A 13828-nucleotide genomic window follows, 5' to 3' on the forward strand; every position below is an offset into this window, starting at 1 on the left:
ACCGCCGGATCGAAGAAAGAATTTCTCTCTGTTCCGACGAATTTCTGGATCACGCGCCCTCGGAACGCCTAATCAAGGGCGGATCAGACGTTTTCTATATAATATTAAAGATAATATGAAATATAATGTCAAAGTTAATATGAAATATAACATGAAAGATAATATGAAATATAATGTCAAAGTTAATATGAAATATAACATGAAAGATAATATGAGATATAATATGAAAGATGATACGAAAAATCGTGGGGAAAATAAAGATCGACGCTTTCTTCGATCGAACGTGCACGCAGCACCGCAACTAAGAAGACAAACGCTCGTCGCTACCCTCCCTCTCCGTCTTCGCATTTAACAAAAAACAAATATACGAAAAAATATGAAAAATAAACAGTTCATAAATAAACAATCAGATTTACAGATAAAAAAAGAACATATAACAAATTCCATCGTTTTTCTTTTTTTTTTTTTGTCGCAGACTCCGTGAGACGGATTCGGTTGATCTAACACGCCTATTTAAATAACGCTTTTTCTTCTCCTGTTTTTTTTTCTTTCTTCACGGCGACACCTAATAAAATCGGGCACGCAGCTATCCAAGAATAGAAATTCACTTCGATCTCCGATCGATTTGCCACCTTGCGCATGTGTTAATTGTGTGTGTATGTATTGTAGTACGGCGCGATTCATGCTTCATTCTCTCGTTTTTCGAACGTGGTTTTCTCACTCGCACGATTTCGATATATCTTCTCTCTTTCATACTCACTCTCTCTCTCTCTCTCTCTCTCTCTCTCTCGCAATCTTTCTCTCAATGTCTCTCACATTCTTGCGATCAGTCTGGCACTCGACAAAGAAAGAACGTCGTGACATCGTTTCGAACAACGCTTGAGCCACACTCAATACAGTGTTACCGATTTCCCGCGAATAATTTCCTTAATTCGGATAAGAGAAGTCTCGGCGCCCGGTTTGTGGCGTCGCGACGCCGCGCGCCGTTTTTTTCCCCGTATATTCGTTTCTATTTCACCGTCGATCTGACTCGAGGAGAGTGTAAAACGCTCGTGGCTTTTAATTACGCGAGTTTGGCAAGTCGGGCAAAGTTGTACTACTTAGAACGCAATATCGTCGACGTTGTGTCTCGTCGTCTTCGCTCACGTGTTTTGTGTGTGTGTTTTATTTTTGCCTTCTCAAATTATATATATATAATATCTATGTATTTATATATATATATATTTATATATATATATAACCTATGTATGTATATATGTATACGTGTAGACCTAGTCGATATTATTAAATTCAATATAATACATCTATAATAATGGTAAGAATAGAGCGAGTAAATCGTTTGGATGGACAGGATGGGATAGAGGTTGTGTCACGATGAAGGGATTCTATGGTTTTGGGATTGGTGGAGGGTGGGGATGAGAACCGGTGTGAATGGAGGGGGTGGTGAGTGTACGAGGAAGCGTTTATGAACGATACATGATATGAATTACGCCGCGGTTATTTGGAATAATAATCTATAACAATGTAGATGCCATAGGTAGCTTAAAAGGTAAGCCGAGAGAAAGCTTCGTATGTGGACGGCGCCCGCACAGTTTCCTTTTACTCTAAAAAAACGTCCGTCGATCCTCTCCGACCGGCGCCCGACCGATCCGGGGACACCGCGGGGCCCCTCCTCGATCACATCGAATTCGAAAGCGTGGAGCCGCACGGCGCTCCGACGAGAGAAACTTAACAGGGGGGGGACACGACCGAGATTGTAACTAGGAAAAGCAACGAGAAAAACGGGAGACAGGAGGCCCCACCGGTCACCGAATCGTCGGGCACCCGACAATCCTCCCCCGAAGAAAAGGTCCACGCTCGGCCACTTCCGACCCCTCTCCTTCCGCTTCTTTTCATCGTCTACGCGCTCCCCCTTCCTCCTCGTTCGATTCGATTCGACTCGAAACGTAGTCGTCACTAACCGTTAAACACCTTAATGGATACGTACGTATATAACACGGCCGCTACGAGTGTCTCGCCGCTCGCGAGCAACTGTACAAACCACCCTCTCTAAATCCTTAATCATTCGATAATTAATCGGTAGTCTTCGTTACGTATATCCCTAATTTGTCGGACGCATCGGTGCCGCCCGTTCCACGGCCTCTGTCCGCCAATGTGAATCCGTCAATCGGCAATCGACCGTCTTCTCGCACTCTGCCTGACCTCGCAACCGAGATTCGGAGGATTTTTAGGTTTACAATTTGTCCTTGTTGGCGACGCTGCTATGTAACATCTTGATACGATCACGCGACGTTAACGAGGGAGAAGTTTTTTCCTTTAATATAATTGAAAAAAAAGTTGCAATTATTATCAACCTATGGATTTTGTGATTTTAAATATGAGAGAATTAAAGAGTCGGTAGATTGTCTCTAACTGAGAAATTAATATTTGAAGGAATTTATGTTCTTCCAATTTATAACTTTTATTTAGCGTAAATGGTCCATAGTCTATTTAATGGCGTTTCTCAAACCCTTTTCGAGCGTCTATTGTATTATTCTTTTCCGAATATATACCTGTCGTTTGGACAAATTTAGGATAGATTTTTGGAAGTGATTGGAGCACCAGGAATGATCGGATCGCGTCGCGTTCATCATCCCTTAAAAATTCGATAACTGAGTCTCGTCCCAGGCCGTCTCGTCTTTTCGTCTCTCCTCGTTCGTGTCCGATTGTACACCGCGGTTTTCTACTTCTGGTCGGCTCGAAGAAGATATAGTTGTTGCGCGTCACCGGAAGTAGCAACGCTACCGACTCTCGGGCCCCCGAAGACGAAGAAAGAAGCACGCGAGCGTGACATGTTCACGCGAGGGGAAACGAACATAACGCGATATGCTTTCGAAGAAATGAGAAAGGCGTCGGTGCGCGTCTCGCACGCGATTCCGCTTTGATCCCCTCGGACGCATGCGGACGATTATGCTAGCCGAGGTTCCCCCTATTTTTCTGCATCCGAGTTACGTTGCGAACATCGCTGATCAATTTTCCGCGGATCTGCTGGGTCGTCGTGCAAACGTCGCACATCGATTTCAATCGAATTCTCGCGGTTAATCGAAAACATTCAAGTCGCTTATCAATCTCAACAAACCAAAATTACTTTTTTCGAACTGTAAACTCTTACTACTAGAATTTGACTCGCTATTCACGCGAAGATTAATTAGATACTAACAGCTACAACTAACGAAAGGAAATCACTCTCTGTAAATCGAAACGAAGATAAGCCTATTACAAGTCAACAAAATAATTACATAGTACGCAAGAGAACGCTAATATCTTCCAGATCGTTAGCCATCGGTGAACTTAACAAAACATTTATACAACATTAAAAACGATCATTTAAAAAGAGGTTTCTATTCAGCGAATAAAGAACACGATAATAAATGCTTAAAACGTCAATGTATATATACAAGCAAACAGTCGACACGCAGCTCCGACAGATCGTCGGCCCGCGAAATCGAATTAATACCAATGCGCCACGTTTGCACCCCCGTCGCAGCGATAAAAAAAAAAACTCTGAAAACAAAACCGAAACGTGAACACCGTGATAACGAAACGAGCTTGGTGCTTGTTAACATAGAATTCGAGGAAAAGAGAACAAATTAACGATTCTCGGACCCGGCGGCAAATGTACACCTTTTTCAGGCGGTGTCTTTTCCGTTTTCGAAAACCGCGCCCTGATCGCGTTCGCAGGAGACCGACCGTCAAAAATTCACGAACACCGCACACACGCGCGTTCTTTTCTACGTTATTTTCAACCGCTGTTATTCCCTCGCAAAAATCTACATTGCCATTGCATCGTCGAGACATCGGTTACAATTACGTCGCTCGCGTAAATCGTTTCGCGGGGGGTGGGTTGAGGGTGGTTGGAGGGAGGGAAATGTGAACGTACAGCTCGTCTCTGTGGACACGCATGCTCGGAGCGTAATCGTTACTTTACGTACACGGGAATATTTATCGCTAACAGTACGTTTAGTTTAGGTAATTAGCGGTACAGTATTTAATATGAATCCTATCGGTTTCTTTTTGTCTGACTACACTCCTCCGCCATTTTTGTCTCTCGACCCCCGTAGAATTCCCCTGAAAACGACGCTATCCCGCGCTCGGATTACGGACGTGTGTCTATTTCCTCGTGGTTTCGATTCTCCTCTCTTTTTCTCTTTTCTTTTCTTTCTTTTGCCGTCCTCCCCCGTTATCTAGTACAGTCGCGCGATAATCGAGCTAAAAACATCCCCTATGTTTCGTCGCAAGGTAACAAAGTCTTATCTATGCGTTTATTAATTTGTCTCGACACTTCTCTCGGGTCTCTTAGCGATCGTTCGTTCTCTCCTCAGAGAAACCCTTCTACGTACGACGTCGCGCGTATCCTAAATTCTTAGCAGGCTACTATCAAAATCGTTTTTTGTTTCTTTGTCCTTATAGAGCGCGCGCGGTACAACAGATTCATTTTTTCCTCGTTTTTTGTTCATATATATATATTCTATGTTCATATATATATATATATTTATATATATATTTGTTTTTTTTTTATTCTCATATATAATATAGTCGTTACTTTTATATATCGTGCGGTATTGTGTACACTATGATTTTACAATCTGGTAAATATATAGTCACTGGACGATTCGTACAACGGATTCCCCGCCTTCGTGGAAAACTAAACGACTCTCCAACTAATCTTTTTTTTCTCTTTTTCTCTTCCTCCCTTTCCCGCTCTTTCTATCTCCCCTTCTCCCTATGACTATCTCTCTTGGTTCGAGTTACGTATATGTTTCTGCAAAAGGTTTCGTGGATTCGTCACCACCTCCACCCACCGGCCCCCTCGGCTCGAGAAAGGTTTGTAATTCCTCGCGACTCGCGCCGATAAAACTTAACGATTCGCGTTCGGAGGATTGTAAAAACTAAAACGGACACGGCGGAACGAAAGGAAATAAGAAGGCGGGCGCGCGCGCGCGCGTGGGGAAAATACGCGGGCGCGGTAACAAGCAGCGGATCGCTCGAGACAGGAACATTAAATCACCGAGGCGATCCCCGAGCGTGGAAGCTTTCGATCGATTTCCGCGCGGAACCGTGCGAAACTCGATTGTCGAACGATGGTCGAGAATGCATCGAGAATCGCCGAGAAACGGGGTCGGAATGCCTTGTACGAATCGCATCGACGGACAGGAGACCCAAAAATAATTAGGCATCGATCTCTATAAATCCCGAATATGCGTTTCCTTCTTCTTTCTTCCTTTCTCTCTCTCTCTCTCTCTCTCGCTCTTTCTCTTTCCATCTCTCGTCTCGTTCTCGCGCGGCTGGCTTCGTCTCTCATTATCCGCGTCTAAATCGAGTTCTACCGTAAGTATTAGCAACAACGGCTTCTATATCTATGGAAAAAGGTCTACCCTGACACCAAATTACGTATTTAATGTACTAAGAGTGAGATACTCGTCCGGTGATGTGTCGTCGTCCGTGTGCGAGAGTCTGCGTGCACTTCTCTTCCTTCCTTCTCTCTCTCTTTCTCTTCCTACTCTCTCTCTCTCTCTCGCTCTCTCTTTCTCTCCAGCACTGTCCAGACTCCCGACTTCCTCCTTCTTTTCTGATACGTCCTTTACCATCGTCCAGCTGGCACGAAACAATGGAACGAAATACCAAACAGCAGGAGAAACGAAAATTCGATTGGAATTTAAGGGTTGGTTTAACTCGGGAGTTGAAACCACCGACACCGGGGCACGACCAGCAACAATTACCACCCGCGAACACCTTCAGAAGACTGTCGTCGATGCATTTGCCGCGATAATTTCCATCCGAAGACGATACACATTTCACGTAATTGACGTAACAAGCACTAGTACTTTAATTGTCCTCGACGATTAATTCCGGGCTGAACTCGGACAACGAGAGACAGTCTTGATCGTGTTTCACGAATTACAACCATAATAATCAACGTTCGAAACTATTACTATGAATTACAATTATAAATTAGCTCCGCGGTAGATTCAACAAAACGATGACAATGTACAATGCCTTAGAAATATAAAATCGAAGTCTGTGAATGAGTGTCTATGTCGTTAAAAATTAGTGCGTATCCGAATTTCTTGCGGTAAACTCTAAAGAAACAAACATAAAAATCCGTGTCGACGGTTTCAACGTCCAACGATCTCGCACTCGACTACCGGTCGAGCGAACGAACGCGATAAACAAAAATTAACAGAGGGAACAACGAAACGAACCACCGCGAATCAATCGAGCAACGTTCGGAACAACAAAAGGAGGGATGGGGGGGGGGGGGGGGGGGGGGAGAAGAGAAAACAAAACTGCGCGAGGAAACGAAGTTTCTCTGGAGAGATTCTCGGGGTTCCCGTGCGCCTCGGCGACGATCCTGGATCGCGGCGGAGGACGCGCGGTCCGCCCGACGACGTCTCGATAAATTATCTTAGACAATATGGAAAACGTGCTGCTCCCTATACAAGCGGCCTTGTACCGGTGAAAGCCTTTTGGCGATACCTGGCGCGATATCTTCTGAGATCGAACTGAAGCGATGAACGAGAATGCGGCCTTCCCGAACCGACTGTGCCGTCCGTCGATGATCGACGATCTCCGAGGCTCGTCGAGTCGAGCAGGTTCACTGGTTTCCGTTTTCTTTGATTTTCTCGCGATCCGAGAGAATCGTTTCTCGTTGCGCGAACGAGCGGAGGACGGTATTCCCTCGCCGAATTGGAACCGCGGCGACCGGCAGCCGATTAAAAATGTTAACAAGGGGTTCGCACGGTGTAACAATTTCGTGAAACGAAAGGGCCGACGAATATTTCAAACTTAAAGGGTACTTACAACTCGATAACATAAACAATCACTTATTGGCACGCTCAACAACTAAATACATTCTCGTCTTAACACCGCCGCGGTGGATAGTTTGAAAAAAGCTGTCGTCCAGCGTGACGCTCGACGGATCTTCTAGCGAGGGAATACCGTGCCCCGGTCCCGAGCGGCGGCCGCGGATCGACGCCGCTGGCCCCCAGACCCTGCGAATTTCGTTCCGCCTTATAAAAAAATAAATTTCTCTATTTGAACCCCTGATCTAGTGGATCGGGCCGCAGATGGACACGAATTTCACCCGGCCGCGTGACCACGGATAACAATCTAACGCCTAAACACGATACAACACAACGTTCCGACGATTAAAAATCTATCTAAAAGAATTCTCGGTGCGACGAGAACGATCTTCCGCTCGACAATCAACGAATCGCTGACCGGTTCCGATCAAATTCTGCCCATCTACGACCGAGAGTCCCAAACTACGGTTGAAGACCGAGACCAAAGCTGCGCGCGCGCGCGTGCGCGGGGCCAGCGTTCACTATCGATCCTCGATCGCCGGCTCGATCCGGATCGAACGAGCCGAAGGGAAACCAGGGAGAGACCGAAGCGAGGGGAACACCGCGAGCTCCGCGATCGGGCGCGCGGGGTCGTCGGTACGCGCAAAAGGATCCTTGCGTCAGCGCGTTCACCGACGCGCGCGTCGGTACGCCGCGCGGATATTCCCCGGGAGCGACGTTCATTCGCCTAATTGCAACGCGGAGTCACGGAGAGGTAACCGCCGAGCGTAAACCACGGCTAATTAACTCTGTAAAAGGGGAGCTCGGCGAATGGCATCGATTTGTACCACGAAATTCCACGCGCGCGAAACAACTCGGCCGCCGATTGCAGCTCGAGCGTGTTCCTCGCGATACCGGCAGCCCCTGCGAGGTATGCGCCTTGTTCCCAGGCTTCGCGGAGAGTTTTCAACTTCCTCGAATCTGATCATCGTTTTGGGTTCTGCGAGGGAGACGCCCGGAGACCGTTCCAAGGGGTTTTGATAAGATTGGACTTGGGTGGAAACAATTATCGGCCGATTGTTTTAGGATATTCAACGAGGTTTTACTACGTTTGATGGAGTAAGGACTATCAAGTTTGACGGAGAAGTATACCTTCAAACTGACAACAATCGGTTAGGAATGGCAATCGAACTTGGATCTTAGAGATTGTTTGAACCGTGAGTTTCGAGGAGTTTGACGAAATTGAAAGACGAATCAGAGATGATAGAGTGACTTATATCAGTAATGAAATTTAAATGACATGGATCAAGCATTGAGATCATTTTATGAACGAGTTTCAAGTTCGACGAGATTGAAATATGTTTGATTAAAGTACAAAGGCTGTTATCAACCATATGTTTAAGGGTGTTTAACGAGATTGGAGCACGTTTGAAGGATTAGGGATGTTTTAAAATCGGCAAAGGCTCACAGGATCGCGACTGGATATTAAGGGATGGTTTGGAACCTAGTTCCCTCCGGCTGGTTCGATGCAATTAGACGAATGGTCTCCCTGTTCCCTCGGCCGAACGCGCTCGTCTTTTCCTCCTCCGCGTCGCTTCGAGTATGGATTGATCGCCTTAAACCGTGGCGACGACAGGGCGGCGCTTCCGATCGTCGGCTCTCGGCTGTTTTCTAAAACTAATTTCTAGGTCGCGTCCGGGTCGCGATCGTCGGCCTCTCTCTCTCTCTCTCTCTCTCTTTCTCTCCTCTCAATCGTGCTCGTGTGTCTCCTCTCGTGTGTTGTGGCAGTTTATCGTCCGCGGCGACCGAATGCACGCTCGTTCCCGTCCTCCCTCCTCCCGCGGCGATCGCTCGAGCGCACCGCCCGATTAACACTATACATTTTTATACGTTTCTAGGAATCAGTCGCAGGCTAGGTCCTCCTTTGGCCCAGCCAAAATAAGTACGTACGTAGTTTTCGAGGGTGTGCTTCGCATCTTCTCTCTCAACGCCTCGCGTTCCTCCGCTCTTCCGCCACTTCCTCTCTAGACCGTCCACGATTTTCGTGTATCATCGTCGTCATCCTCTCTCTATCTCTCTATCTCTCTCTCTCTCTCTCTCTGCTCCTCGCACGCCCCCGGCAGAGACCGTGAGCGCTTCGCGTGTCTCTCGCCGAGCGTACGGCGCGAGTGTGTGTTCGTGTGTACGTGGCGTGTGTTCGTGGTGGTGTGTCGTAGGTGTTTCGGTTCGCGATCCGTTCGTTCCTTTCTTCGTTCGAAAAAGCAAAAGAGACACGGACGACCGATATCGAGCATCGTCGCGAGCGCGGCCACTCCTCCTTCCAGAGCTTCGCCCCCGTGTTCGCTCCCGTTCTCGGATTCACCGAACCGTAGGAGCAGTCCACCGAGTCTTTTCCTCCCCCATCCTCCACCTCCTCCCGCGTCCCCTCCCGGTATAAAAAAGAAACGGAGAACAGAGAAGATCACACGGGCAAAGGCCTCCCACGCGAACACCGTTCCTCGTTTGCGAGACCGCATCGTCCTCGCGCCCCGATCCCGAAACAGAAGAGAAGAGGAGAGAAGTCCCCGTCGTCCTCGTCCTCGTCCTCGCCCTCGCCCTCGTCCTCCCTCGGCTGGCTGTCGATGTCTGCGCGTCCGAAACCGCTGCGTCCAGTCTCTTGTTTCTTCTTTTAAAAGAAAGACAACCGGCCCAGCAAAGTCTCCTATGTGGGCACCTTACTGACCGCCTTCAGCAGATCGCTCTGCGTCTTGTCCAGGCCGCTGACGTGGTGCGGTTGCTGGTGCTGGAGCGCCGCGTTCTGCTGCTCCTGCTGCATCTTCGCCTGCTTCTCCGCCTGCTGCTTCTTCATCATGTCCTGCTCCTCCCGCTCCCGCCTCGCCTGCTCGTTGATCTCCTTCACCGCCCTGAGCTCCTTCTTCAGCTTCATCCGCCGGTTCTGGAACCAGATCTTGATCTGCCGTTCGGTGAGGCACAGGGCGTGAGCGATCTCTATTCGCCGCCGTCGCGTCAGGTAGTGGTTGAAGTGGAACTCCTTCTCCAGCTCCAGGGTCTGGAACCGGGTGTAGGTCTGCCGGCCCCGACGCCTCGGACACCCGTTCGGCCCTGGAAACGTCAGAAACGCAGATTTGCCTAGGTTAGTTTTTTCATGCTGGACCGGACATCACGTTCAACCCTTTGCACTACCACAGTCAATTCAGGGCCGACTCGATCAATCGACTTTAACTAAGTTTCGCGGCAAACAGTCCGATCGTGATTCGGTTCTTTTCTTTTTATTTTTCGAATTGTTACACAGCATTTTCGTAACAGTGGCAAAATTGGACAGAGAGACGGCGCACAGTCGCTGATGAGAACATTGTGGGAGAACTTGACTGTTTACTTACCGAGTAAGCGTGCAAGGAGTGCAAAGGGTTGCCTGACCGGATGCTAATCAGCGCGTGCACGAAACCAATGAGAAACCGGTCGCGATGTTGAAGACGAGCCGAACCGATACCAGATCTCCTCTCCTCTATCTAATAGCTTCTCGGAAGAGGCGTAACTATTGATGCTCTATCGGCGCGTTCCGCGAATATTCAATCTTGCTAGAGAGCCGAACTTCGAGAGCTGATTAACCAGGCTCACGGCGGACTCGTGACGATCAACTATTTAAGCCTCGATTATTCGTGCGAACGATCTGTTAACCGAACGCGATCGAATGCATTGTTTAAAATTGCTATGGCAGACGATGTCGATGCCTAGGCACGATGCTGCCGTATTTTTATTTATGTATTCGTGGAGAGTTAGGATGTTTTAACTCCAAACCCACCGTGCGCTAAAAATATCTGACGCACGCTCCTCTCTAGGAACTACAAGACCGTATTTACTAAGACGTCTTGCTATTTTTATTATTCTTTACGCTTGAATTAAGAAATTTGTTCATTCAATTCCTCTGTAGAATTTCAACAGTGTCAGAATAAAGAATGTGTCTTTGATTACGTGTCTACGCACTGTTTGCTTTCATAAAACTAATAGCTAGTAGGTGTTTATGCAAAATAAAAATTGTAATCAAAAGAAACAGAGGCTCGATAAAAATGTCTTCACAGTATGTAATAATATTCTGAAATTCTTCCAACGCTTTCACAATTTTTCCATTTAGTTTTCTTTAAAAATGCTTAAAATATGCAATCTATCAATTAGCACTTCAATGCAATAAAATTATTGCATATTTTTTTAGAGCTGCGCGAGATAATATTTCTCACGCTTATAATCAATAAGCTGCTTCCCTTATTTCCGTTATACAATTTCAAACGTAAATGTAGCGATGCGATAAAGTCGAAATATCGACTTCGCCTCGAGTTTCGATTGGAGCGGCGAACCGATTAGCCGGCGAATTAAATTTTCACGGGCTGATAAATTGCTGCCGTCACGGAACCGTTGAATTATTCGTGGCCCGGCCGGAGGAGGCGGCCGCCTCCTCCCGCGGCAGGCCGGTAAAAAACGCCGAAAAACCCTTTGGAAATTCGCGAAATAATTTATGGCCGCCGTCAGTATCGGTAAGAAGCGAACGAGTGCCGGTCGCAGCGGCGTGGCTGTCACGTATTTCACGTGGCTCCGCGAGACACGAACGCGGACCGGCGCGCGGCAGACCCGTTTTCGTGACCGTTTCCGACGGCGAAAAAGAAGGGTACTACTCCCGATCATGGTTGTCGCTCTTCGTTACATAACCGTACAGTTTTTCCGTGTTTCCCTGCGGTGTCGCCCGGCGACGCCGCTCACAAATCTCAACTCTCTCCTCACTTTCTCTTTTTTCCGGGTTAGGTCAGCCGAAAAAAAAAGGAAAAGAACAGAGGGAGAGAAAAAAAAGAAACCGTGTACACAGATGGGTCAGTTTATTGCAGGGGTTGAGGCGACCCCGGGGAAAGAGTAAAACGCCGTAGACGGCGGGCCGATGGGGGTGGGGAGGACGGAGGGTGAAAAAAAAAGAAAGTTTCCCGAAATGTCTCGTGGCCCATTGTACGGAAAGTGAACCCTTTCTTGAAATGCCTTTTTCTTCCCCCCCACGTCCAACTTTCTCCGGCAGGAGTCAAAGTCGTAAAACGGGGTACGCTGCATTTTTTATGGTGTTTAGGTAACTATCGAGCAGCGGCGTGCCGTGCCGGGGCCGAGCAGCCGCGCGCTAACCAGGTAAAAAGTTCTGCTGCTTGTCGTCCGGCCTTGTACCTGGAGCACCAGCTTTCGGGCCTGTCGTAAAGCTTGCCCGAGACGGAATTCCGCGACACGTCGAAGCCATTACCGAATAATGCCGGTTTGTTCGGCGAATCGATTGCCGCGAGAAACGGCCACGATTTCTCGTGGAATCTGTCGCCAGCTGGATTTCCCCACCGGCAAATCCGAGACGTCGTTCGCTAAACAGCTCCTCTGTTCGTTCCACGATTTCGGAATTACGAGAAGCGTCCTTCGGACAAGCATCCCGACGGTTCGAGAATTGAACTTACGGTGATCGAAAAGAAATTACCATTTTTCGGTAATCTCGAGTATTCTGGGGTCCCCATATGATAAGAAATGAAGTTGTTTGGAAGACGATGGAGAGCTCAGAAGTTTAGAATGTAACCATTCCGGACCCGACTAGTTTTTGCGGAATCAGATTAAAAAGACAATTCCACGGGCAACGGTCACCTTCAGGCCTCCTTTACGCCTCCACTCGCAGCATAAATACTTTTGTATTCTCTTCTTTACCTGGCGTCGAATATTCTCGTCGGCGGTTGTCGGACGTGTCAATTCTCGCCGGGAACAATTCGTCGCGGTAAAAGGTTAAATTCTCCCGAGATAAAAATAATTTTGCAGCTAATAGTGAACCGGCGAGAGATCTTTGCGCGCGCGCGCGCTAAGGCACACGGAATATTGCGAATTGAAACGTCTCGCGAGGACTATCTACGACCTAGCGACAAGGCTGGCGCATCGGCTGGCGAAAAAGGGTGTGAACCCCCCTCAGGGCCATTACGACGCCATTATCAATTGTGCTCGCAATCTCCCAGACGCAAACAGTAATAAAATTAAATAACCGCGTCGACAAAAGTCACCGGTCCCGGTGCTCCGGGCTCCGGGGTCCGCGCGGCCCAGGAACGATTTAAAATGGCACCTCGGCCATTCACGAGCCGCCGAGCAACGAAACGGGGCGTCTGCGGCTCGTAACGCAGCGACAGAAGAAGCCTTGATAAATTTCTCACGAGCAATTTTCGCAATTGGCCCGGGCGTAATTTCGCTTTTGACCATCGACGCGGTGAAAGGGGTGGGGCGAGAGGTAGACGAAGGAAAGAGTGCGAGAGTCGGTGAGTGAGAGAGAGAGAGAGAGAGAGAGAGAGAGGTGGGGAAGGGGACTCGTATTTTCGGTTCGTCGTCGAAGGAACCGGTTCCCCCGGTGCAATGAGGGGACAGCCATAATACCATCATTCTCACGAAGACGCTGAGTGGCCATATTATTGCCTCGTGATGAAGCAAATACGCGCTACTGACCAATAAAAGATAGCCAGATTTTGTGGTACGCCGCGGTCCAAGACTCACGCAACGAGCACACGCGTCTTTGAAACGTTCTGGCGACAGATAGCCTCGGAAATGGCCAGCCATTTTAACACCGGTGCCTTTGTTCCACCGACTGATTCCATCTTAACGGCCCTTCGCTCGCGTTCATCATTCCCTAATATTTATATACTTAGTCGCCTATCTGTGCAGACGTCAGACTATCCTGATTCAGCAAACAGCTGAGGGCTTTCATTCCAGTTTGAACAGCAGTTTATAAAACGACCCACCCTGTTCCAAAACCCTTTTTAACCCTCCTAGTGTCCATCAAATGAGTCGCAAAACTAAGCAAAACATATCAAACCTGTTTGATAAAGTTTGGTAAAGTTCCGAAAAGAAATTATAATAATTTTTGTAAAATTTGATAATCTGAAAATTTAGAAATGTTTTGATGAAATGAAATTAGGAAATAAAATTATTTATTAAGAAAAATGGCTCTCAAGTGTGTCTAAAGA

General features: G+C 47.7%; 2 protein-coding genes across 14 annotated transcripts in view; both read right to left on the minus strand.

The window, feature by feature from the left end:
• Nucleotides 1-13828, minus strand: part of LOC144477212 (uncharacterized) — a 541837-nt gene that overhangs the window by 143131 nt on the left and 384878 nt on the right. The gene's annotated exons all lie outside the window — the stretch shown is intronic.
• LOC144477208 (homeobox protein abdominal-A homolog) overlaps nt 452-13828 on the minus strand; it is a 75214-nt gene continuing 61837 nt past the window's right edge. The window contains exon 3 of one of the 2 annotated variants that reach the window (XM_078194727.1): nt 452-9923. In XM_078194727.1, coding sequence (XP_078050853.1) covers nt 9523-9923 — 401 coding nt within the window. In that variant the 3' untranslated portion in view covers nt 452-9522. Of the gene's footprint in view, nt 9951-13828 lie in introns of both variants that reach the window. The other variant, XM_078194726.1, reaches the window with a different exon arrangement.

The sequence above is a fragment of the Augochlora pura genome, chromosome 11 (genome assembly GCF_028453695.1).
Source record: "Augochlora pura isolate Apur16 chromosome 11, APUR_v2.2.1, whole genome shotgun sequence".
Taxonomy (NCBI): Eukaryota; Metazoa; Arthropoda; class Insecta; order Hymenoptera; family Halictidae; genus Augochlora; species Augochlora pura.